Source organism: Semicossyphus pulcher, unplaced genomic scaffold, assembly GCF_022749685.1.
Source record: "Semicossyphus pulcher isolate SPU_LCO1_2020_fin unplaced genomic scaffold, fSemPul1.0.p SCAF_8, whole genome shotgun sequence".
In the NCBI taxonomy this organism is placed as follows: Eukaryota; Metazoa; Chordata; class Actinopteri; order Labriformes; family Labridae; genus Semicossyphus; species Semicossyphus pulcher.
Window position 1 is genome coordinate 13,874,582 of NW_027211759.1, and position 25,705 is coordinate 13,900,286.

Sequence of the window (25,705 nt, forward strand, 5' to 3'; positions counted from 1 at the left end):
AAAGTCTGACTTTCCACAGGAAAAGGAGGTATTAATTGTTTTATTCCTTACTTGCTGAAAGTGTTGCAGGATCCTGTTTTGGAACAGTCACATGCAAGATTTTCTGTATTTCTGTACTAGACAGGACAATGAAGATGAACAGGCTGAGCTTGACCAGTCCCGCTGTATTCAGATTGTGGATGTGGCCAAGCAACACATCTCAAGTAATATAAAGTAATAATCTCAAAGATTTTCATGTAAATAAACGTCTATTAAGTCACTATATATCGCCCAATGAGGTAACACATTGAGTTATTGAGCCTATGACCCCCTGCAAAGTATTATGGACTGGGTGTCTGTGGTGGAAAAATCACAATCGGCGCCCAGTTAGTGACGTGTTCTCCATCAGCCAGCAGTGGTTGGTCTGCCAGAGAGGGTAGGCGGAGCTAAGCGGCTGCTTTTCCGGTCTCTGCAAGTGTTGCGAGTAAACAGTAATCTACTATGGCGTGGACGTCACTCATGCAACACCGCCTGGATATCTGTGGAAGTGTGCTCCTGCAATTACCGTTTCTCACTGTAGGTGCCGCCAAAGAGAACGAAACTGAGATCTTTGAGATTACCACTCAAACAAGCCATATCTGCTGCCACATTATTCTAAATAATTCAAATACTTAAATGTTTTGGTCAAGTAAATTTGTTGAGTCATATTTTTTAACATTTTATTTTTTAATGTTATTAATATTAATGGTATTAAAAGCAATACTGTTGTTTTGCAGTATTAAAGTTTGGGGTTAAATAACACGCTATAACCCATAGTATCTCATGCAATCAATGATATCAATACATCTTATGAGGAATTATATTATGTTGTCTTTCAAGTTTCTGTTGGCATAAATGTGGAGAGATAACATGCTTCATGGTTTTACCTGTAACTGGACTACGAGTAGCACAGGATGTAGAAACACTGCATCCTTGATGACCGTCATCCTCTGCCTGCAGTGTCAAGTTAAATATATGAGAGAAAGACTCATATTGACAGACTTACATGATAATGACACAACTGTTTGTGCTACGCTTATGGGGACAAGTGTTCAAATAGTAGCTTTTCTTGCGGAACAAAGCAGTTCACAATGCCTCTCATTCACTCATACAGCCACACAAGAACTGGTGAACACATAGCTGTTACGTAAGGTGCTGGAGGTTGACCCGCTCAACCACCTACGCCATACAGAGCACAGGCAAAGAAAACCTGTAAAAATCACCCATATACTCAGAAATGACAGTTAATTAAATCCCAGGCAACGCCTACATTAACATTTCCTCATGGGGAGTGTTTTCCCTCTGAGTTTATTTGGTCACTATTTCTTGGGGTTGAGGATTCTTACATTTTTACGATTCATGTGGCCGAGTTTGTCCTGTTTGTTGATCGAGGGTCTAAGAATGAGGGTGTCATGCTGGTTGAATGTTCCTTATTAGGCTTATGAGTAAATCAATACAGGGTTTGTAGTTGGCTGGTAAAATTAATATTGTTATAATCATCATCAAACTATACAACAAAACATCACTGTTGCAAAATTAAATAATTAATAATAATAAATAATACATTAAATAAAATATATATTATGCTGATATTTATTTAATTTGCCAGGTGGATTAGTACTCTAGGAAAGATGGACACCAATGGCTGCCGCTCTCAGACTTCTAGCCCTTCCCTGTTAGGTGCAATGTGTAGAGTACAGAGGTGTCCTAATCCAGGGGCTGCAGCCTTCGAAGGAGGCGGTCTACGGAGAAACCAAAAACATTTCAAAGTGTATTCCTCTGGCATTCAGTTAATTTTTGAGTTTGAACAATTACAAATGAGTTTCAAAAAAAGGCAACAACTGAGTTGAGATGGAAAAAAGTGTTAATGAATAGAGATAAAACATGAACAACGTCCCTAACACATTTGAAAGTATGTTGTGCTAACTGGTCCTGTGGTAAGATAACATCATGTCAGGCTGTCTGTGACCTCATATCCTATACTGTATGTTATAAACTCTGTCTTGAATTTTGAAATGTTATTTCAGTTTTCAGTTTGTTTTACTTACAAAATTAAAGCAATTAAGCCTAATGAGTCTATCATGGAAACAGTAAAACATGTACTACAAAACATTCAGCCAGTCAATGCAAGCTACTTTATATTAAATAATGCTTATTGAAGTGCATATGGAAATAAAATGACTTATTTTATGTCTTCGTGAGATTATTTCATCATTTGTTTAACAATTGAGTGTGAAATCTTTTATGGGGCTTGTACTTAATTAAATTAAATTTGCAACATTTCTGTTATCGGGTATTTTACATATTTACAGGCCTTAACATTTCTCAGTTAAAGCCTGTGCATTTGACACCCTTCCTTGTTTTACCTGCCCTGGTGACATTGTGACTCAAGTCTGTTTGTGGTGTCATTACAAGTGTGGGAAGTTAAATAGTATTATGTCAATAGTTATTACAACATGTTGAACAGCTTCTATCTCCAATCAAAACTGGTTAAGTATAATTTGGTTAATTGACTGTCCTGCTTGAATCAACACAATGTTTGCTGTCACGGACATATACATCGACATGCTGCTGTCCACCTGTAGGAGTGGTCCAAAGCCATGTTTGCCCTTGGTGGAGCTCACTCTATGATTAACTGTTTGAGTACATGCAAAATAAAATTATATGCTGCTTTCAAAGAACCTCAGATAAAACTAAGACTACAGCAAACTGCTTTTATAAAGCTTTACATGCTGGAAAAGGAATAAGCCATATGATCATTCCACAAGCTGGAACTACATGTACACATACACAGCCAGAGGTGACATATCTCCTTGTTTATTTTGTACAAAATTAAAAGCAACCTATTAAGTATAAAATCCATTACAATATAATAACGGGAAAAGATCAATAATATATATAGATGTATGTTAATATACCTTCTTTAATTTAGTAGTTAGTTCTTACGCAGCAAGAAAACAGAGGCGTCACTTCCGGCTGCGAGAGTTGCTAGTTTACATTGTGTGAACGTTCACAGCTAGCAATATCCGTGTGCAAATTACCCTGAAAGATCGCCAAGAATTTATATTTTAGAAAACCAAACTGAATGGTGATAAAACATGCCATTTACAAAGTGGGGGTAGGCCTTCGGGGATAGTTTGTTGAATTATTTCCAATCTACCTATAAAAACATTACTCATCAAGTTTACTCACCATCATGCTGCGAGTGTGAATTAAGCTTCCGGTAGTTCCTGTTCAGGGAAAAATCCCACCCCCTTCTGTCAAATGTGGGTAAGACAGGCGGCACTGCAAAAGCAGATAATGTTGACCCAATTTTCTGTATTTTCTGACCTTTTTCTATTTCTTACAGGAAATTGTAATGTTTAGTAAAATAAGATGGACAAAACAAAACTATTATCCACCAGAGGAGTAATTAGCATTACAGCAGCACAAAAATCTATTAGAAAATATGATACAGAGAAGAAAAAATATATACACACAGAAAACAGATAAATTAAAAATTATGAAGCTATGTTGGACCTACGGACAAACAGCGTATAAAGTCTACTTCAAAGCTTTATTAAGCTGACAGAGGGAAGCATGTGTTTCTTGGGCTACTACTCAAGGCCGCTCTTCCTGTTTTCCTAATTTGGTTACATTTGCTTGGGCAGTAGTCGGTTACTCAACCCCCAAAAGAAAAGCCTATATCACATCAGTTGTCATACTAAAATATGTACACTTTTCGAATTTTTAAGTTAACTCGCTGATTAGCCAATAAAAACTAAGGCCATGCAGCAAAATATTGAGCAGGTCCAAAGAACCTCATTTAACATTCCAATGAAAATCCTAAAGTTTCCAAAGATACCAAAACTGTTAGTGTGAATAAATATTAAGAGTATTTACTTCATTTATAACTTCAGTGAAAACAACACTGAAAATGTAGGCTACTGTTATTCTAAAATAAATTTTCCTACATAAAAAATCCTAACAAATTGAGTAAAACTTGCTGTCTGACAAGTGTGAGGCGCAGAAGGATTTAGAGCCGATATAAATTGCCTTCCTTTTTTTAGTAAAATGTATAATCCTCTGAAGTATTCTGTGTTGGTTGTAACCACCACTCCGGTTTCTGATTGTATGCTGGTCATCTATGTGCTGTTTTGCTAATCAGGCTACATAAATCAGACACTTCCAACATCCAATCATCTTCAAGCTCACCTGACACTTCTCATGATGACTGCTGATAGCTCAAACCATCACTTTTTGCTTCCGTTGCCCCCCCGATCACCCTAATTTTCTCATAAGTGAAATGTATTTGGATTTTAAGTTTTTCAAGTAAATATTAGTGTTCATTTATCTGTCTATGAGCGGGGATTGGTTCTTCCTATTACTTTTTAAATTCTGCTAGAAGCAGTATTCTTACACATAAAAACGTATGTAATGTTAATGTAACTGCAGCAAACACGCACAGGTACAGTGGGTTTACATTGCTGTTGCAAAAGGTAACCCATTCAAATTTCAGCACCATGGACAGCTCTCATGTTGACACAAGGGCAGTGCAGGCCAGGTGTTCTCTTTCAAAAACTCCACCAGTCTCACTTTGCCTGTGTTCAAATCTACTCCCCCAAAATCAGTCAACATGCATGACCCTGCTGTATTATGTTCTATTATCCATGGTATGTTACGCCTTATGTCAGGTTATGAATGTAGGCTATGTTTTATTTGATACAAAACGGTAGTAAACTTTCTGTTTATTGTGAAGGACCAAAGAAGATACATTTTTGGGCTCTGTTTAAAACCTTTTTTTTTTATATAACTTTAATTGATAATAATGATGTCAAATCCTCATTCTCAAATTAAAACAATATGGAAACAAATAAAGTCGTATAAATCAACTGCATAGAAGAGATGAGATGTAAATAGAGATGCTTTTTTTATTTCATGCTATGATTAATATTTCTCTACAATGGTTATGACTTTGTAAGTGACATAATATTTGATTACACAAGATGGGTAGAAATTCTTTCATCCCAGATCAATGAATTTGAGTTGATGTCTGTTTATTACACCAGTGTGAAGCTTCGCTTCCGGCGACCATGTTGTCCAGCAGCTCTGGTGCAGTCCGTGAAACTGCAGCCACACTCCTCCACGTGCATGTAGGAGTAAGGAACCACTTCTCCATTCAGGCAGTGCAAGTCAACGGTGCGATTGCTGGAGCGTGTCTCTTTACAGCAGGAGCAAGAATGCAGCATAGCAGCTGCTGCCTCAGAGTATCTGATGAAAGAAGAGGCGGGATTTATTCATTATTCTAGGAGTACACATTTAAAAAATTCAAAATTGTAATGAGTCTGTGACTTTTTAATGAAATGAGAGCTATGAAAAGTTTCATCCTTACTTTGTGAATGTGTTGCAGGATCCTTCACAGAATGGGATATCTACCTCCTGGTAAGACTGACAGCCCTTATGCATAATATGTGTTTTAATAGATCCAATCTTGCAGGCCTTCTCCTTTTCCACACCTTTTCAAAAGAGACTCATATTTAGTTTGTTTTCATTTCATTTCAGCACCTTCTACCCAAAAGTAAAGATAATGGCATACTCACATATTTTACAACAGCCATTTGCTGTGGTCTGAATTGTGTCCTGAGAAGAAAAACACAGAGCCTCAACACTAACTTATGTTCTCACAAATACAGTTTATCAAGACTCAATCGTTACAAGTGTTACTTACAGGTTGGCAGTTGCTCTGCTGGAATGGTGGACAGACAATGTGTGAGCTGATTGTTGTTAAACCCTCATCGCTCCTTACACAGGTATAATGCTCGCACTTATCCTCAGGTTGTGACCAGGTTTGTCCTTGCTGGAGATCAGGGAGGTATGTAAAAATAAATATATTTACACCCTGAGGTTCTGAGGTAGAAAACTGAGGTACTTCAGTCTATTTAGCCCAAAAAGATTATCCAACTTACCTCCAAGAGCTTCTTGGTACCGTTAAGATTTAGGATACAATGTGTCTGTACACATTTCCCACAGCATTCATCTGAATCAGTTTCAACATATTGATATCCCTGAGAGAAAGGGGGAGGAAGATTAAGTTGCTAAATCCACTTGTTCAAGTTCACCCGTATTGTAAACATATTAAAGAGGAAAAGGGTTGGATTCTATATATTGTGTGTAATATGTGTAACTTCTCTTACCACGCCACAGTTCTTTTGACATTGCTGAAACTGACAGGATATCTTGAATAGACCAGATTTGGGGTCAACCTCATTCGTACAGGTACATTCCTGACATAAGGGCGCAGGAACTGAGGAACCAGGCTGGTAAATAAAGAAGAAATTAATCAATACCTGGATGATAAGACATACAAAACAGTAGCAACACCAAATAAAAAAGTTATTTATTGAAAAATTGTGTGTCAAATGATCCTCACATTGCCATTTCTTAATTACCTGGTATTCAGCTTCTTTGTGGACACAAACTCTTTTTGGCTCTAAAAAGGAGAAAGACAATGGAAGTTACAAGGAAGTCCAAGCCATCATTTTGTTTTATATACATTCAAACTATACATTTATGAGCTCACCACACGTATGTTCTGGACAGCATTTTCCTTCAGGAACATTGACAATTGGTATGTATCCAATTGGACAGTTCCTGTTGCTGACTGGGCAAGTGTTGCTGCGACATTCTGTTGAGATCATAAAGAGTTATGGTAGATAGTAAACAAACATCCTTTGTTGATGTTATCAGTCCGGCATTATGAAAACAACAAAACACATATGTGGGCACTGATGCAAAATGGCTTACCACAGACGAAGGCTGAGCAGCAGCGGTCTGACGGATTAGTTTGGTTAACAAGGACAAACCCGGGGAGGGTGCAGTTTTTAATAGGTGGTGGTGGGCACACCTTAGGCTTGCATATCACAGTCTTTGTGGACTCGTCACAGATGCAGTTTTGGCAATTGTACTCAAATTTCTCATTGAACTGGAAAAATGAACCACATTAGTCACATAATTGTAGCTTGCTTGAAAACGGCACTGGTTTAAACTCAAAATGAATAGAAGACTTTACTCACCTCACGAGGAATACCCTCAGGATCAAGGCATCCTGTTGGAAAATGAGAATTCCTGTTGAACTTGATGATTGAAATGATACATTAAGCTCAATGAAAAGACTTGAATATATATGCTACACTTACCACACTTATCGACACATATGCCAGACTCTTTGTTGAAGAGTTTCATTCCATCAGGACAAAAGCAACCCTCAGTTGTGTAGTTCATGGTGGATTCATTAGGACTGTAATATTCAATCATCAAGAAAGAATACATAGTTTATGGTTTTATTTCTTTATTTTTCTTTTTTCAAACACTGCGAATGTAATAACTTTGTTCTAATCTAATTAATTCTAGTATTTTTTTAAATAATTTTTTTTATATTTTTTGCCTCTAACCATTACGATCCTAGTCTTAAGAAAGCACAATAAACAATACATGGCTAAAGTGATTACACTCTGTTTTTGTTTACACTTACTTGTCTTCACAGGTTGGCTGTTCTGCAGGACCACATGGCTTGTAAACTTTGTCTGATGGGCAGTCACTGGCTGTAAGTAAAGAAAAGACATGAATATACTTATCATAAGTTTTCAATAAGACTAAACAGGTGGCTGTGCATTGCACTAATCCAAACGTTTTGGGTAAAAAAAATGAGGGGTTACTCACCACACAGTTTAGTGTGGTTTCTCCAGTGTAGGCAAACTCCAGCCTGAGCACAGGCAGCAGCATAAGTCTGCAAACTTGTGCATTCCACTGCTGGGTTGGAAACATGGCAGCTATCAAAAACACAACCTTGGTAGAAATTGTCAGGAGAGACAAAGCGATGGCACTCTGCAAAGAGACTGTGAAAGTAAACCACAAATAAAAAACAGATTAAAAAGTAGTTTTAACTGCACAATGTCAAGGTAGTTAGGATTAACATGAACAACTACAATGGATTAGATCATGTCTACCTGCTCTTAATCAGCTCACATATGGAGTCTGGGTGGCATGGAGTTAATGTTGGGGGAGGTTCGGGTATATTGGTAGGCAGTACAGATGGTATATGGCAGTTGGGTTGGTAAATGTGTTTTGCAGGCCAATAGTCAGCCATCACTGCACAACTTTCAACCAGCTGGCCTCCAGGCAACATACAGTCATCACCCTGGTTGTTATTGCATGTTCCTGACAACGGAATTAAAGAGGAAAAACAGTTGATTTTACAATTAATCAAAAATAAATTATTTCCCTATATGGCCACTAGAAAGATGAAGAAAGATGTCCTTACCACAATGTCCCTGTGTGTTACTGCCAAAGTATTTAAATGGAAGGGTGACACTAAAGCCAGTTATTCCAAATGTCAAGACAACATCTAGACGAGGGATCTCCAAAATCAAGTTAATACCAGAATTCAGGACCTTAACACCTAGTTGTGAATAAGGTAGTTTTAACACTACATTATCTTTGAGTGCCTACAAGGAAAAAAGATAAACACATTTCATGAAGAAATTACATAATTATGCAGTGAAAAAAATGAGCCATCACTTATATTACATTTTAAACTACAGTAAAATTCTGCTTTAATTTGTCTTTTCAGAATGTTCAACCGTGGTTTCATAAGACCATGTATACCTCTAACTGTGCTGCTCCAATAAGGTTATGATTCATGAGTGTGATCACTTGTGTTCCATATGATACAATTATCGATCGTGGACAAGAAACATCTTCAGTTGGATCACAAAAAACATTGTCAATATAAATCTTTAAGTTATGTCTTGGTAGAATCTCTTCCATCAAGACATAGGTACAGTTTCCTTGATAACTGTAGTAGAATCCATCAAATGTGATGTAATGAGGATCTCCCCAGCCTTCACATACGCCTGAGAAACAAAAAAAGAATTTAAAAAAATGCTGAAGTGTATCTAAGGGAAACATGACTCACAAAATATCATTTATCCTGTTGACAGGAGAATGACTTACAGTCACAAGCATAATGCTGGCAGCAGTGGTACTCATCGTACACAAGAACTGGTTTCTTTCCATTGGTACAAGTGATATTCTTAAGGGGTGGGCATTCATATGGAATTATTTCAATTGTGTTGTTCTCAATGCATCTAGCCATTGTGCAGTTGCACAATAAGAACGTCTCATTTTGCTGATGGTAAAGAGAAAAATTGTAAACAATTATTGTTTTACAGAAAAATGGAAGAAAATGTAGTTTCATCTGAAAATGAGCGGTGTTATTAAACATGCTCTAAACATTTATATGCAATTAAGGTAAAACAGAATTATGTAAAAGATTCTTACTGCTACATCCCATTCAGGGCAGAAAGGCCCAGGAGGTTTTGTTGTATGGTATGTTGTTGTAGGTATTGACGTGGTTGTACAAATATCTGTCTTATTGTGAATCTCACAAATATCAGAACATATCATTGTGAGACACACTCCTGATCCAATGTGCACCATGTCGAATATGACATCGCCTATAGATAGGAAAAAAAATACAAAAACAGTAGATAAAATACTGGCGGCCCATAAAAACCTTAGAACTTGTATAAATTGTCTCTGTTATTTATTTATATTCTTACCTGGCATATAATGTTTGCCATTTACTATACAGAAGCATACAGTTGTGGTTGTTGTTGATTGCGTAGAAGTTGGGGTTGGCTCCTGAGTTGTAGTGGGAGGTGCTGTATGTTCAGCTGTAGTTGTAGGAGGTTCAGTTGATGTGGTTGTAGATGTCAGGGTTGTATTTTGGAATTGGGGGGCAGTTGATGGCCTTATTGTTGTTGCTGATCTATTAGTGACAGGACTGATGGCTGTGGTTGTGGTTGGCTCTGCAGCTGTAGTTGTTGGTTTAGTTGGTGTAGTTGTGGCTTTTGTGGTTGGCTCTACAGTTGTAGTTGTTGGTTCAGTTGGTGTAGTTGTAGCTTTTGTGGTTGTGGTTGGCTCTACAGTTGTAGTTGTTGGTTCAGTTGGTGTAGTTGTAGCTTTTGTGGTTGTGGTTGGCTCTACAGTTGTAGTTGTTGGTTCAGTTGGTGTAGTTGTAGCTTTTGTGGTTGGCTCTGCAGTTGTAGTTGTTGGTTCAGTTGGTGTAGTTGTAGCTTTTGTGGTTGTGGTTGGCTCTACAGTTGTAGTTGTTGGTTCAGTTGAAGTGGTTGTAGCTTTTGTGGTTGTGGTTGGCTCTACAGTTGTAGTTGTTGGTTCAGTTGGTGTGGTTGTAGCTTTTGTGGTTGGCTCTACAGTTGTAGTTGTTGGTTTAGTTGGTATAGTTGTAGCTTTTGTGGTTGTGGTTGGCTCTACAGTAGTAGTTGTTGGTTCAGCTGGTGTAGTTGTAGCTTTTGTGGTTGGCTCTACAGTTGTAGTTGTTGGTTCAGTTGGTGTAGTTGTAGCTTTTGTGGTTGTGGTTGGCTCTACAGTTGTAGTTGTTGGTTCAGTTGGTGTGGTTGTAGCTTTTGTGGTTGTGGTTGGCTCTACAGTTGTAGTTGTTGGTTCAGTTGGTGTAGTTGTAGCTTTTGTGGTTGTGGTTGGCTCTACAGTTGTAGTTGTTGGTTCAGTTGGTGTAGTTGTAGCTTTTGTGGTTGTGGTTGGCTCTACAGTTGTAGTTGTTGGTTCAGTTGGTGTAGTTGTAGCTTTTGTGGTTGTGGTTGGCTCTACAGTTGTAGTTGTTGGTTCAGTTGGTGTAGTTGTAGCTTTTGTGGTTGTGGTTGGCTCTACAGTTGTAGTCGTTGGTTCAGTTGGTGTAGTTGTAGCTTTTGTGGTTGTGGTTGGCTCTACAGTTGTAGTCGTTGGTTCAGTTGGTGTAGTTGTAGCTTTTGTAGTTGTGGTTGGCTCTACAGTTGTAGTCGTTGGTTCAGTTGGTGTAGTTGTAGCTTTTGTGGTTGTGGTTGGCTCTACAGTTGTAGTTGTTGGTTCAGTTGGTGTAGTTGTAGCTTTTGTGGTTGTGGTTGGCTCTACAGTTGTAGTTGTTGGTTCAGTTGGTGTAGTTGTAGCTTTTGTGGTTGTGGTTGGCTCTACAGTTGTAGTCGTTGGTTCAGTTGGTGTAGTTGTAGCTTTTGTGGTTGTGGTTGGCTCTACAGTTGTAGTCGTTGGTTCAGTTGGTGTAGTTGTAGCTTTTGTAGTTGTGGTTGGCTCTACAGTTGTAGTTGTTGGTTCAGTTGGTGTAGTTGTAGCTTTTGTGGTTGTGGTTGGCTCTACAGTTGTAGTTGTTGGTTCAGTTGGTGTAGTTGTAGCTTTTGTGGTTGTGGTTGGCTCTACAGTTGTAGTCGTTGGTTCAGTTGGTGTAGTTGTAGCTTTTGTGGTTGTGGTTGGCTCTACAGTTGTAGTTGTTGGTTCAGTTGGTGTAGTTGTAGCTTTTGTAGTTGTGGTTGGCTCTACAGTTGTAGTTGTTGGTTCAGTTGGTGTAGTTGTAGCTTTTGTGGTTGTGGTTGGCTCTACAGTTGTAGTTGTTGGTTCAGTTGGTGTAGTTGTAGCTTTTGTGGTTGTGGTTGGCTCTACAGTTGTAGTCGTTGGTTCAGTTGGTGTAGTTGTAGCTTTTGTGGTTGTGGTTGGCTCTACAGTTGTAGTCGTTGGTTCAGTTGGTGTAGTTGTAGCTTTTGTGGTTGTGGTTGGCTCTACAGTTGTAGTTGTTGGTTCAGTTGGTGTAGTTGTAGCTTTTGTGGTTGTGGTTGGCTCTACAGTTGTAGTTGTTGGTTCAGTTGGTGTAGTTGTAGATTTTGTGGTTGTGGTTGGCTCTACAGTTGTAGTTGTTGGTTCAGTTGGTGTAGTTGTAGCTTTTGTGGTTGTGGTTGGCTCTACAGTTGTAGTCGTTGGTTCAGTTGGTGTAGTTGTAGCTTTTGTGGTTGTGGTTGGCTCTGCAGTTGTAGTCGTTGGTTCAGTTGGTGTAGTTGTAGCTTTTGTAGTTGTGGTTGGCTCTACAGTTGTAGTTGTTGGTTCAGTTGGTGTAGTTGTAGCTTTTGTGGTTGTGGTTGGCTCTACAGTTGTAGTCGTTGGTTCAGTTGGTGTAGTTGTAGCTTTTGTGGTTGTGGTTGGCTCTACAGTTGTAGTTGTTGGTTCAGTTGGTGTAGTTGTAGCTTTTGTGGTTGTGGTTGGCTCTACAGTTGTAGTTGTTGGTTCAGTTGGTGTAGTTGTAGCTTTTGTGGTTGTGGTTGGCTCTACAGTTGTAGTTGTTGGTTCAGTTGGTGTAGTTGTAGCTTTTGTGGTTGTGGTTGGCTCTACAGTTGTAGTTGTTGGTTCAGTTGGTGTAGTTGTAGCTTTTGTGGTTGTGGTTGGCTCTACAGTTGTAGTTGTTGGTTCAGTTGGTGTAGTTGTAGCTTTTGTAGTTGTGGTTGGCTCTACAGTTGTAGTTGTTGGTTCAGTTGGTGTAGTTGTAGCTTTTGTGGTTGTGGTTGGCTCTACAGTTGTAGTTGTTGGTTCAGTTGGTGTAGTTGTAGCTTTTGTGGTTGTGGTTGGCTCTACAGTTGTAGTTGGTGGTTCAGTTGGTGTGGTTGTAGCTTTTGTGGTTGTGGTTGGCTCTACAGTTGTAGTTGTTGGTTCAGTTGGTGTAGTTGTTGCTTTTGTGGTTGTGGTTGGCTCTACAGTTGTAGTTGTTGGTTCAGTTGGTGTAGTTGTAGCTTTTGTGGTTGTGGTTGGCTCTACAGTTGTAGTTGGTGGTTCAGTTGGTGTGGTTGTAGCTTTTGTGGTTGTGGTTGGCTCTACAGTTGTAGTTGTTGGTTCAGTTGGTGTAGTTGTAGATTCTGTGGTTGGCCTTGACGTTGTAGTGGGAGTTTCAGTTGGTGTAGTTGTAGATACTGTGGTTGGCCTTGAAGTTGTAAAGGGAGTTTCTGTAGGTGTGGTTGGCTCCTTAGTTGTAGTGGACAGTGTAGTTGACGGGGTTGTAGTTCCACATATCACTACCCTACAACATACTCTGATCTTATAATTGAAGCACTTTCGTGGAGGTCTTAACTGGTCCTCTCCTCTACATGTTAAACCAGATGCCACATCACAAGTAACAACTTGGCCAGTTTGAGTCACAAAGTCATTAAAGTCTGTGTCAGGATAATCTGTTGCTCTACAATCAATTTCTTGGGGATTTTTGCAAATGTCTTTACCACTATTCATTATGTTCTCATATGTTTCCCAGTCACTTTTGTCTACTAGTGGGTTATGCACATCATACCACTCAGACCACTCACAAGTTGGAATACACGGAGTAGTTGTTGGTTCAGTTGGTGTAGTTGTAGCTTTTGTGGTTGTGGTTGGCTCTACAGTTGTAGTTGTTGGTTCAGTTGGTGTGGTTGTAGCTTTTGTGGTTGTGGTTGGCTCTACAGTTGTAGTTGTTGGTTCAGTTGGTGTAGTTGTAGCTTTTGTGGTTGGCTCTACAGTTGTAGTTGTTGGTTCAGTTGGTGTAGTTGTAGCTTTTGTGGTTGTGGTTGGCTCTACAGTTGTAGTTGTTGGTTCAGTTGGTGTAGTTGTAGCTTTTGTGGTTGGCTCTACAGTTGTAGTTGTTGGTTCAGTTGGTGTAGTTGTAGCTTTTGTGGTTGTGGTTGGCTCTACAGTTGTAGTTGTTGGTTCAGTTGGTGTAGTTGTAGCTTTTGTGGTTGGCTCTACAGTTGTAGTTGTTGGTTCAGTTGGTGTAGTTGTAGCTTTTGTGGTTGTGGTTGGCTCTACAGTTGTAGTTGTTGGTTCAGTTGGTGTAGTTGTAGCTTTTGTCGTTGTGGTTGGCTCTACAGTTGTAGTTGTTGTTTCAGTTGGTGTAGTTGTAGCTTTTGTGGTTGTGGTTGGCTCTACAGTTGTAGTTGTTGTTTCAGTTGGTGTAGTTGTAGCTTTTGTGGTTGTGGTTGGCTCTACAGTTGTAGTTGTTGGTTCAGTTGGTGTAGTTGTAGCTTTTGTGGTTGTGGTTGGCTCTACAGTTGTAGTTGTTGGTTCAGTTGGTGTAGTTGTAGCTTTTGTGGTTGGCTCTACAGTTGTAGTTGTTGGTTCAGTTGGTGTAGTTGTAGCTTTTGTGGTTGTGGTTGGCTCTACAGTTGTAGTTGTTGGTTCAGTTGGTGTAGTTGTAGCTTTTGTGGTTGTGGTTGGCTCTACAGTTGTAGTCGTTGGTTCAGTTGGTGTGGTTGTAGCTTTTGTGGTTGTGGTTGGCTCTACAGTTGTAGTTGTTGGTTCAGTTGGTGTAGTTGTAGCTTTTGTAGTTGTGGTTGGCTCTACAGTTGTAGTTGTTGGTTCAGTTGGTGTAGTTGTAGCTTTTGTGGTTGTGGTTGGCTCTACAGTTGTAGTTGTTGGTTCAGTTGGTGTAGTTGTAGCTTTTGTGGTTGTGGTTGGCTCTACAGTTGTAGTTGTTGGTTCAGTTGGTGTAGTTGTAGCTTTTGTGGTTGTGGTTGGCTCTACAGTTGTAGTTGGTGGTTCAGTTGGTGTGGTTGTAGCTTTTGTGGTTGTGGTTGGCTCTACAGTTGTAGTTGTTGGTTCAGTTGGTGTAGTTGTAGCTTTTGTGGTTGTGGTTGGCTCTACAGTTGTAGTTGTTGGTTCAGTTGGTGTAGTTGTAGCTTTTGTGGTTGTGGTTGGCTCTACAGTTGTAGTTGGTGGTTCAGTTGGTGTGGTTGTAGCTTTTGTGGTTGTGGTTGGCTCTACAGTTGTAGTTGTTGGTTCAGTTGGTGTAGTTGTAGATTCTGTGGTTGGCCTTGACGTTGTAGTGGGAGTTTCAGTTGGTGTAGTTGTAGATACTGTGGTTGGCCTTGAAGTTGTAAAGGGAGTTTCTGTAGGTGTGGTTGGCTCCTTAGTTGTAGTGGACAGTGTAGTTGACGGGGTTGTAGTTCCACATACCCTACAACATACTCTGATCTTATAATTGAAGCACTTTCGTGGAGGTCTTAACTGGTCCTCTCCTCTACATGTTAAACCAGATGCCACATCACAAGTAACAACTTGGCCAGTTTGAGTCACAAAGTCATTAAAGTCTGTGTCAGGATAATCTGTTGCTCTACAATCAATTTCTTGGGGATTTTTGCAAATGTCTTTACCACTATTCATTATGTTCTCATATGTTTCCCAGTCACTTTTGTCTACTAGTGGGTTATGCACATCATACCACTCAGACCACTCACAAGTTGGAATACACGGAGTAGTTGTTGGTTCAGTTGGTGTAGTTGTAGCTTTTGTGGTTGTGGTTGGCTCTACAGTTGTAGTTGTTGGTTCAGTTGGTGTGGTTGTAGCTTTTGTGGTTGTGGTTGGCTCTACAGTTGTAGTTGTTGGTTCAGTTGGTGTAGTTGTAGCTTTTGTGGTTGGCTCTACAGTTGTAGTTGTTGGTTCAGTTGGTGTAGTTGTAGCTTTTGTGGTTGTGGTTGGCTCTACAGTTGTAGTTGTTGGTTCAGTTGGTGTAGTTGTAGCTTTTGTGGTTGTGGTTGGCTCTACAGTTGTAGTTGTTGGTTCAGTTGGTGTGGTTGTAGCTTTTGTGGTTGTGGTTGGCTCTACAGTTGTAGTTGTTGGTTCAGTTGGTGTAGTTGTAGCTTTTGTGGTTGGCTCTACAGTTGTAGTTGTTGGTTCAGTTGGTGTAGTTGTAGCTTTTGTGGTTGTGGTTGGCTCTACAGTTGTAGTTGTTGGTTCAGTTGGTGTAGTTGTAGCTTTTGTGGTTGTGGTTGGCTCTACAGTTGTAGTTGTTGGTTCAGTTGGTGTAGTTGTAGCTTTTGTGGTTGTGGTTGGCTCTACAGTTGTAGTTGTTTCAGGGGGTGGGGTTGGAGATTTTGTTGTTGTGGTTTGTATTGCAGTTGGAGTAGGGGTCAAAGGTGTAGTTGGTGGTGCTGGAGAAGTTGTAGTTGTAGTAGAGCAGGTTTCATTTCCATATATAACTGTTGAATTCCTGCATATTGCATAGTAGCACATTCCCAAATTGTCGGTGACATTGTAAATAACTTCCTCCTCCTCATATCTAGTCCCATTGTAAAAACAAAACGTCGGACAGTCTTCAACACACATCTGGGTCTCCTCGTCAAATATAGGCTTATCTTCGGGGCACACAGGGTAACAGCCTGGAAAAATGACAATAAAAAATATAATTTTCTGTAAGTCAATAGATGTTATTAAGATTGTTTTTATGTCCTTGACAATGAGGAGAGAGAGGTTGTCTGGGAATCTCTTTTTTCATTTCTAACAAAATGTAACACAGATTAAATCAATTCAATATATAAGATATTACCATGCACAATAATCACAGAGAAGTTGAGACAGTGTAAGCCCTTACCTTCCAGGTTGGGTATAGGGTTGCTACAATGTCCTTGTGGATTCAAACATGTCTTGTAGCATGGTGTGTGACAAGGGTTGTAGTGCCACTTGCATTCCTCAGGGCTGTTGTAGTAATCACAAAAGACAGCTGGGAACAACAGATACATAATACGTTGTGTTTTAAAGATAGAAAAAGTTCATGTTACAGTCAGTGAAAGGAATCTCATTTAAAGATTTTATATTTAAAAGCCTAAGGATCGCAATTTGTTTTGGTAAACTCATGAGTTTATTACCCACACCAAATGACAACAGGCTTCAAGCCAATTAAAGCTTGACAATGAAAAAAATAACACTTTGTTTGACTAAATTATGACTAGTTTGTGTAAATATTGATTTAAAGATGTGCAGAAAATGTCTTTAAAAATATACTTTATACTAGTTTAAGCATGCACCAAATATTCCCATTAGGTGGGTGTCAGCTTTGGAGTAGTCATTTTAATTACATGTGGGTTTTATTTTAAAAAGCTAAAAAACAAACAAGAAATGACATTAGCTTTTATGTTTACACAGAAAGGCAACAGCAAACTATTCTCTATACCAGGGGTGGCCAACCCTGCTCCTGGAGAGTTACCTTCCTGCATGTTTTAGGTTTCTCCATACTCTGACACACCTGATTTGAATGTTTTGTTCATTATCAATCCCCTGAGAAGCTTCAGTTGGTTGATAACAAGCAGATAATTCAGGTGTGTTAGAGTATGGAGAAACCTAAAACATGCAGGAAGGTAGCTCCCCAGGAGCAGGGTTGGCCAACCCTGCTCTATACAGATCCAACACATTTTAATAAATCTCTACATTTTTATTTCATGATTTAGACAGATTGTTTTGATTTAAAGGGAAAAAAACAACCTTAGGCCCCTTATTTAATCTGAGTGTAAAAAATATTGTTTGCTTACGACAGATTTCTGGAGTTCTCCATGCAACACAAACATCAGCCTCATTACAAGCCTGAGCATAAGCTGCAACTGCTGTGCAGAAGCACTCACAGTCTCCTCCAGAGTCACAAGCACATGAGTCTTTCACACAGTTTTCATAAAATGGAAGGGGAGCTACCTGTTCAGTGATGCAAAATATGATCGATTTAAAAAAAAATGAATTCCTTGTTTTCAACCATGGAACTTGAAATAGTTATAATGTAGAAACAAATCTGTCATTACCTTCTTGTGGCAGTTTTTGAATGTTTCTCCAGTTATAATGCTGCACATCATTTTTGCCCAGTGGTGTCGATTTGGTCTTGCTCCGCAAGCATCAACACTTGTATCTATGTCTGGGCAGCTGCTTGACACTTTCCAGCTGTTTGCAAATTCTAACACATTGCTCACTGTGAGCTGACCCTGGGTGGTAAAGTCATTCTGTCCATCACCGTCAAAATCTCCACACAGGCCACACACTTCTCCCTGTACAGCCACACAAACAGAATCAATTACTTACTTACTTTTACATGATGACAATGTTCAACATCAATAGCCTCTGGCATTACAAGAAACAAGAATATCCCAGGCATTAATATTCGTGAACCATGTTATTAATGTTGTACACAATCAAAAAAAAGTATAATAAATATGTAATATTGTATATTTATCAATAACATTTTTGTCCCAAAGATCTAAAAGATATTAAAAAAAAAATCAGCAATAACTACAGATGAGAAACAACATGTCAAATCTTTAACACTAAACTTTTAATGTAATAGATTTCGGTCATAACCACTAAGACATCTGTTACTCACGCTGTGCTTTGGGTCCAGGAGGGTGCGAACAGTGGTTTTGCGATCCCATATTACTGTCAGACCTATGGCAGATTCTACGACCAAATACATTCCAACCGTCCTGATTTTGTACTGAATCTTGGTGCCATTTCCCAGGTCCACCTCTTCATATTTACCATTTGACAGTTTGACTTCCATACGCTGTAATGTGAAGGAGATTTCTGTTGCTCTCATCTTCATGTGTCATTCATTTTATTTGCTTTTAAAATGTGTTCAATATCTATGGCACAAAACAAATTTCCAGGTCTTTGTATGTGGTCTTACCCCTAGTTGGATTCTGACAGTTTTGGAGCATGTGGTGCCGGTAGATCCACATGGTACATTTTCTGTGATAACTCCAAAGCTGTCCTGGACATTTTTATTTCCACATTTGTTCTTAAAAGAGAGAGATTTGTTAAACATTTGACCTGCTTGCCTCATAGTTGACAGAGATCCCTAATCAAATAAACTTTCAGCTTGGCCATTACTAGATAGAAAAATTACATTTGCACAAAAATAATTCTTTGTCACTGATGACCCAAAATGATGCAGAAAAGTTATTAACCAAAATGTAATTTCTCTGCTCATTATTTGGTGTCCATGGGGGAAAGTGAATAAGCAACAGTGGAGACATTTGGACACATCCTGTCATTAAGATGATGTTGACATGCTCTGTTTACCTTAACAGCAACATAGGCACAATGTCCTTGAAAGCCATAGGTCCGCTGATCAAATGTATTGAAGTGGCCACTCCCATAAATAATGCAAGTTCCTGGACATTTATTGTTTGTGCACTCCCAGTTTCCACTTTTGCAGGTACTAGACATGTCAGAAACAGTAACAGTCTTTTAAATACGGCAATATGGTGTTACAATCAGACAAACAAGATGATATTGGCTCACCATGCTATATTGTATGTTTAATAATACCAACATACCATGTGTTGCACTGGTTAGGAATAGTTGTTCCAGGGACAAAGAAACGGCCACTATGCTGACATGGACATTCTTTTTCTTTCACACAGGAACCTTTGCCATCTTCAAGAAGACCAGCTGGACACTGACAGCCAGATTCACATTCTGTGGAGTCCTGGAAAGATTGAAGGGTCACAGTGAACGAAAACAGTAAACATTACTGTCTCCACTTTCTAAAGTAAGTGCTTTCTTAAGTTGTAAAACTATACAGTGTATGACATCCTTAATGGCTGTCCACCATGAAATTTAGTAAAAGAAAAATCCAATCCAGTTGTCATTTGGAAAAAGCAGAAATAAAACTTACACAATCATCGCTGTCGAGATTTAAACAAGTCCGAGCACACTGCATTCCCAGCTCTCCTGTGACCGCACTAGAGCAGTTGAAGAATATTTTTGGAAAAGGGCACGCTGTAACAGATGTAGATGCAGATTTAATTTACATCCTATCATTTAATTTATATTCTTCTATCGGATGCTTGTCTTGCAAAGCAAATAACACAAAAACTTACCAGATGAATGGGCTCTCCAAGAATGGCAATGAAGCACTCCATTGGTACAAACACTACAAAGAGACACCAAAGATACAATATACAACAAAAAGGTATCACACACGGATTTCTGTACATTTTGTTCTGCAGTTGTAATGTATTCGAAGACCAGTGTCACCAAATGACAAACAGCAGACTCACCAGTGCTCGTCTTTGATGCTGATGGACTTTCCTGGCTTGATGTACACTTCATTATGGTAGCAGGGACACTTTTCCATGGGAACGCAAATGCCATTATCATTAAGGTAGAGACCATCAGAGCAGGAGCAGCCATCAACAGGCAAGAAATCAGAGGTGCAGCTCTGCTGTGTCGAGCCCAGTGATCTGCAAGTCAACTGGCATCTCTGGTGCTTGTAAGAGAAGGTCTGAGATGCGGGGCAGTTCCTTGTGTATTTATCTGTTTTTTGCACAGTGTTAGGATAGTTACTTACCACTTAAGTTAATGACTCACAAATTAAAGAGAAGATTTTTATAAAACTCCCACAATGAAAGAAATCCTTACCACACACGTTCTCTCTCCAGTCTTTCATAAACACTCCCTTTGATGCACAAGCTCGTGCATAGGAGGAGAAGACGGCACACAGGCAGTCCTCACTCTTCTCACAGTTGCAACCAGCATAAATACATCGCTGCAGAAGACAGCAAACACTTTTAGAGGATTGCCGTACCATAAAAAGGAAATGAAATGAGAAACAAATAAAGTTTTTGCTGTACCTTATAGAACATCTCAGCATCCACCGCTGAATGGCACTGAGCAAAGGCACTACTTGGACTTTGAAGCAAGGCGCACCAGTGTTTGGCATAATTCTCTAAGAATTGAAAAATAATAACCTTTTTATTTGCATGTCTACAAATCTGTTGAGCTGTCTACTTGCCTTCAACATAACATACTTGCAGACTACAAATAAATAAAGAAACAGAAGAATAAACAACCAGTTGTTTATACCATTTTCAACACTGAGGGAACAGGGGTCATCGAGTCTTTCTTCTCTGTCTCGACACATGAGGTTAGCCTTCCAGGAGTTAATAAAAGTGGCTGCTGTTCCCTCAACGATCCCCTGAGGAGTCTTCATGTCATCAGCCAGGACCATGTTGTAGTTTCCACATAAACCTGAGCAAACACAATATTTCTGAATTAAACAATTTCATCAGCCCTTTAGCACAGGTATCATCAAAAAGCTTACATATCAACCAAATGTGCTTGACCGCCATGTGACACTGAGAAACCGTGTCCGCTCATACAGCCAATTATTGTTTAGAACCTTCAGCATCTCAGAGCATAACACATAAATCTGGTGTCTTGCAACTGAAAAGTCCTTGACTACCTCAGCAACCCTCTGCAAAGGATATAGGTGAGGCTTCCCCTGGACCTTTGAACACCTATCTGAGGACGAATAGCTTCGGTTCCTGAAGCCCTCAAAGTTTCCTTCCTATCAACGATGGTATACCCTGTCCTGGTCAGCAGTTCTCCTCCCCAGCTGAGAGCGAGTTAAGCCAAGCCCTCCTTTCCTCTTCTGAGTCATCTAACAGGTTGCCATAACTACCTTAGAGGTCAACCAAAAGTCCTTCTGCAAAGCCTCCCACAACCATCCATCAACAGATTCCTAGGCTGACACCAAGACAGGCTTTGAGTATGGCCCACTGGGGCGAAGTGTTTAAGTCTGTCTCCACAGAGATGCAAGAGAAATTCTTACAGAGGTGGGACCCAGAGCTTGCTGGAGGGATAATGTATCACGTCGTGCCATGGGAACACCTCATAAAGCCCTATAGGCGGAGCTGGAAACTAAACTATCATGCTTAGCCTGCTGCTATTGTGACTCAACCACACATAAGTGGAAGCAAATGGGTATACATATACATACATAGGGTATAGAGTAAATGCCAAATACTACCATGCCTATTTGTGTCAACCAATTCAGCACTGCATGCCCAGCAAGCGTTTGGGTGTTTCGTTGTTAAATGTAAAGGACAGTTTTGTCACAAACAACTAAATTTAAGAATCTTTGAACCTGTTGTTTTGTTACATCTATAACAACTAAGTTTGACAACCCTTTTTTCATAACACACCAGTAGGTAGATAGAACATTACTGGTTTCACACTAATCCTAGTGCTCTTCTTGGTGTATGTCTTGATAATGCCAATTCTTGAAGTGAAGAGAAATGTCAAACTTGCCACGTGTCTTTGCTCTGTAGCTCTGATCCAGGCTGATGTAGACTTGCATGAGAGGCACATGCTGGACTTGAATTTGCAACCCAAAACTGGTCTGGAGCAAGATGTGAAAGGATGAAGCGCGGAATATGTTGATGTCACCTTTGAGTAAATAAAAAACAAAAACAGTCACATTACAGTCACATCAAATTAAACAAAAGTTTCATCCAGAGTTTCTGAGTGTTTGACGCACCTGAGTTGTACGGTAAACTGACAGTCTGCATGTTCTGCTTTACTGTGCCATCGGAAGTGAACATTAAAACCTAAATAAAAACACAATTAATTATTTGAATGCTGTAGATATTAATGTGAATCGTCTTCGCTGACAGGCGCCTGTAACTTACATTGTTTTTGTCATTGTTCAGCAGGATTTTAAGAGTCTTGAGACAAGTGTCCAACTTCTGATTTGCACATGGGACCAACTGGACCAGGATGGTAAACTTTGGACTTGAATCATCCTGGAAAAAAAAAAAAAGTTTGTGAGTAAAATTAAACAAATTATCTTCTTTACAGCAGCTCATAATATTATTTGATTATGCAGAAGTATGACTCATTCACCTTTCTGTCCACCTTGGCTAGGGTGTAGTAACAGTCTCCGTGGAAGGTGTAGGTTTGCCCATCAAAGGAAGTTACGTATGAACCCTCTTCAATTGCACACGTAGAAGGTGCCTGAAGGCTCCTACAAGCCCATCTACCCTCAAAACATGTACTGTAATAACCCAGTAATTAACGTTAATAAAACAATTTGAAAACACAATGAAGAACCATGTTAACATTATGAAACATTTGACATACCATTCCTCTCTTTCCTGTCGGTAAACCTCGCTGGAGTTATAGATTCTGTCGTGTTTGCACTGACATTCAGATTGAGCAATACACCCTCTCATGGACAAATTATCAAGCACAGTTCCTGAAGAGAAACATTTCATATAAACATGAACATTCACCAAGTAGGAAGAAGAGTTTAAAAAGTAAAATGGGACATTATAACTTTAGCGTGCATATATTAGCAGCACTAACCAGGAGGACAGAAGCAGCCGTCCATCTTGTGGTCCTCACACAGTGAGCTGGTGTCTTGATGTGTGCATGTATCCATGCAAGGGGAGCCACTCTCTTCATAAACCATGTTGAATGGGCACTGTTTAGCTGTGAGGGTATGGTACAAATGAAGTAAATGTGAGTTATCCAATCGTTTATCAGTGGCAAAATGATCTATTTCTTAATGAATATAATATCCCTCTTATCATAGAGCCGCATGGGGAAATGTTATCATGTTTAGACAGAAACTTTGTACCTTTTATCCAAAGAGCAAGTAAAATTAGCTGCTTTCCACTGAGCTGATTTCCATCCCCATATTATAGAATATGAATATGATAATAAAACATGAAGAGTAAATATTACCACAGAACTGAGGTGTCCTCCACTTGGGGGGCTGCCCTCCAGCATGGGAACACTGACGAGAGAACTCGGACAGTGTGCTGCAGACACAGAAGTCTTTTGATTGGTTGTTGCAGCCACACATGTCCTGCACACAGGCCTGGATGTAAGGTTCAGGGTTAATCTGGTTGGTGCAGGAGCTCCAGGACTCTAAACGCAGCATCCTGTCACATTCAGTTTGCTAAATGGGAAAGAAAGAAAAGTTGCAAATGGCGTATATATCACTAAAAAACAATATTTCTACTACCTAATGGAGAATAAACTCACAAACTCTTTGCATGAGTCCGGCACAGTCACAGCCTCCTGTGATTCATCTTCCTCTTCATAGGGGTCCTCACATTCATCGTTTGGACGATGGACTCTCTGATTGTTGCCAAACTCAATGGGGCTTATTTTACGACCTGCGTATAATGGTAATTATGTCAAATGTTAAAAGATACAGTGGATTCTTGTTAAAATACATTAAGTATCATAATCATATCTACCATTATGAATGAACTCATCATAGACAGGAACACCATTGAAGTCTCCACAAAGTCCACAAGTACGATTAGCATAACTACGATCCAGTTCCACCTACAACACAGCAGGGGGGTTATACAGGGGTTATAACACATTTTTTAAACTGTTTTATTCCTCATATTGTATTTTTAAAAAGGTGAAAAGCAAACAAATTATCAGTGAATTGCAGTAAACTTATAAACTGACATTAACGGAATAACTATCTGGATTGTGATATGATTTCTATCATAGTTTTAGCTAAAGTAACACAACTGTTTTTCTGGTCTTAGTCCACTATACCACATATTCAAATCAGGTAATTGATTAAAAGGCGGTCAGTGTAATTTATCTCTTCTAAGAAAATGTAAGAAAGTGTTCAAATAGCATCCACAAAAGAATAAAACATGACTATCTTTATGGGGTTGGTCTGACCGTGTTAAAAATTTGCTGCTATTTCAGACTCAAAAACAAGTCATCATAAAGGAGTCTCAACTAAATTGTTATGTATTACAACGCACACCTTAAAGTCCATTGTCCAACTCATAAAAAATAGTATAGGAAAGGTTTTGTAGATATGATTCTGTCTGGTGTATCATGTTGTAAGAAGGTAGTTACATGCGCATCACTTACTGTAGGTGCAAGGCTATCAGAGGATATTTTTAATAATGACGTTTTGATTCTATTTGGACCTTCTGGCCTGATGAAGACCCAGGCAGAATCAAAACGTTCTCATTACTAGTCTTTTCATTGATACATGAATCATAACATGAGTGCTCTAGAAACTAAAAATGTGAAGTTTTTACCATGACTGCATCATCACCATTCCACATCACAACGAGGCCAACTTTGGATTGGAGCTTGATGTAAATAGCGTTTTTTTCCACTTGAACCCCTCCATTGTGGTACGGCAGGTGGACACTGTGAAAAAGAGCATTTAACCATAATACCACAAATATCATAGAAGAGAAAAGCACAGCTGCTTTCACAGGTACAAGGATTCTTCACTTACGGAAGGCCGTTGACAGTGACCAGGTGCTTACTGAGGTGGAATGACAGGTCATTGATGGAGACCACCACATAGCTGACTGTAGGGTTTCCATCATGCTCTCTTCTCTTCATGTGGACTGAGAACTCCTGGTAGGAGGAGTGGCAGTCAGAGGCCAGGTTGTATTCACACATACCAGGGAACTGGAACATGTCCCCATCAAACGTCTTGAAGTGCTCTCTGCCCCATGTGCTGCAGATGCTGCTGACATGGTTGTGAACTGGGGAAGATTTGAAAGTTTAGAAAACACGTTGAGTTAAAACAGCCCTGAAAAATTTCCAAAACAACCTGTGTCTTACCCTGTCTGGCTTGGACATCGATGACACTGGAGACAGACAAAGCAAGGAAACACAACCACACACAGCTCCCCCTCATGGTTGCCGCTGTGGTCTTATGGTCACCGAAGCAGGTAATAGTCAGACTGGACTTGACAGCCCTTTATATTGAGATCGCACATTCATTTTGCTCCCTCCCACTTTCTTCAAGTGGGAACTGACAATGGATGGGAAACACATGTCAATCACATGTGCAGACGCGTGATGGACTTGGATTATATTGAATCAAGTCCAATATAAATGTTCCTACTTACTCCTTATCCTTTGATTGAACAAACATGTTTGCTCTTCACGTAAGAGTTCTTTTTCTGAGGAATTAGCATCAATAAAACTGTTTGCTGAAAGTGTGCTCCTGTTTTAAATATTGTCTTTTAAAGTTTTCTCTAAGTTTGAACATCCATTAATTAAAATTACACAATTGTATTTTACACTGCAGCGGATGTAACAACTAAAAAATAATGTAAAAAAGAAAGAACATAAAATAAAATCCAGATTATGTGAAATTGTATTATTTATTTTGGCTTTATTAGATAGGACAGCTGAAGAGAGACAGGATATGCAGGGATGACATGCACCAAGTCGAACCTGCGATCTGTGCGTCGAGGGCTGTAGCCTCTGTATATGGAGCACC

General features: G+C 39.5%; 1 protein-coding gene across 1 annotated transcript; it reads right to left on the bottom strand.

Annotated features, from left to right (window-relative positions):
• Nucleotides 1-4,931: 4,931 nt before the first annotated feature.
• On the bottom strand, nt 4,932-25,114 carry LOC138612684 (mucin-2-like). Its single transcript, XM_069686064.1, has 51 exons — nt 25,039-25,114; nt 24,704-24,959; nt 24,498-24,612; nt 23,679-23,769; nt 23,461-23,594; nt 23,158-23,374; nt 22,777-22,902; nt 22,552-22,666; nt 22,327-22,465; nt 22,101-22,214; nt 21,950-22,019; nt 21,721-21,858; nt 20,494-20,658; nt 20,262-20,356; nt 20,050-20,176; nt 19,689-19,944; nt 19,304-19,370; nt 18,963-19,114; nt 18,706-18,844; nt 18,311-18,421; nt 18,008-18,187; nt 17,436-17,675; nt 17,175-17,331; nt 16,241-16,369; nt 15,913-16,028; nt 14,395-15,633; nt 12,607-14,097; nt 12,352-12,414; nt 11,572-12,072; nt 11,233-11,289; nt 9,988-10,500; nt 9,823-9,826; nt 9,618-9,731; nt 9,337-9,512; nt 9,010-9,184; nt 8,662-8,909; nt 8,318-8,501; nt 8,004-8,214; nt 7,717-7,892; nt 7,529-7,598; nt 7,194-7,294; nt 7,071-7,102; nt 6,802-6,979; nt 6,578-6,682; nt 6,447-6,487; nt 6,192-6,314; nt 5,964-6,062; nt 5,726-5,854; nt 5,598-5,637; nt 5,390-5,513; nt 4,932-5,268 (listed from the first exon to the last, which is right to left on the bottom strand). Exons 1-51 carry the CDS (start codon nt 25,112-25,114, stop codon nt 5,058-5,060), a joined length of 9,930 nt encoding a protein of 3,309 aa, XP_069542165.1. The 3' UTR covers nt 4,932-5,057.
• Between the last annotated feature and the right edge of the window lie 591 nt (nt 25,115-25,705).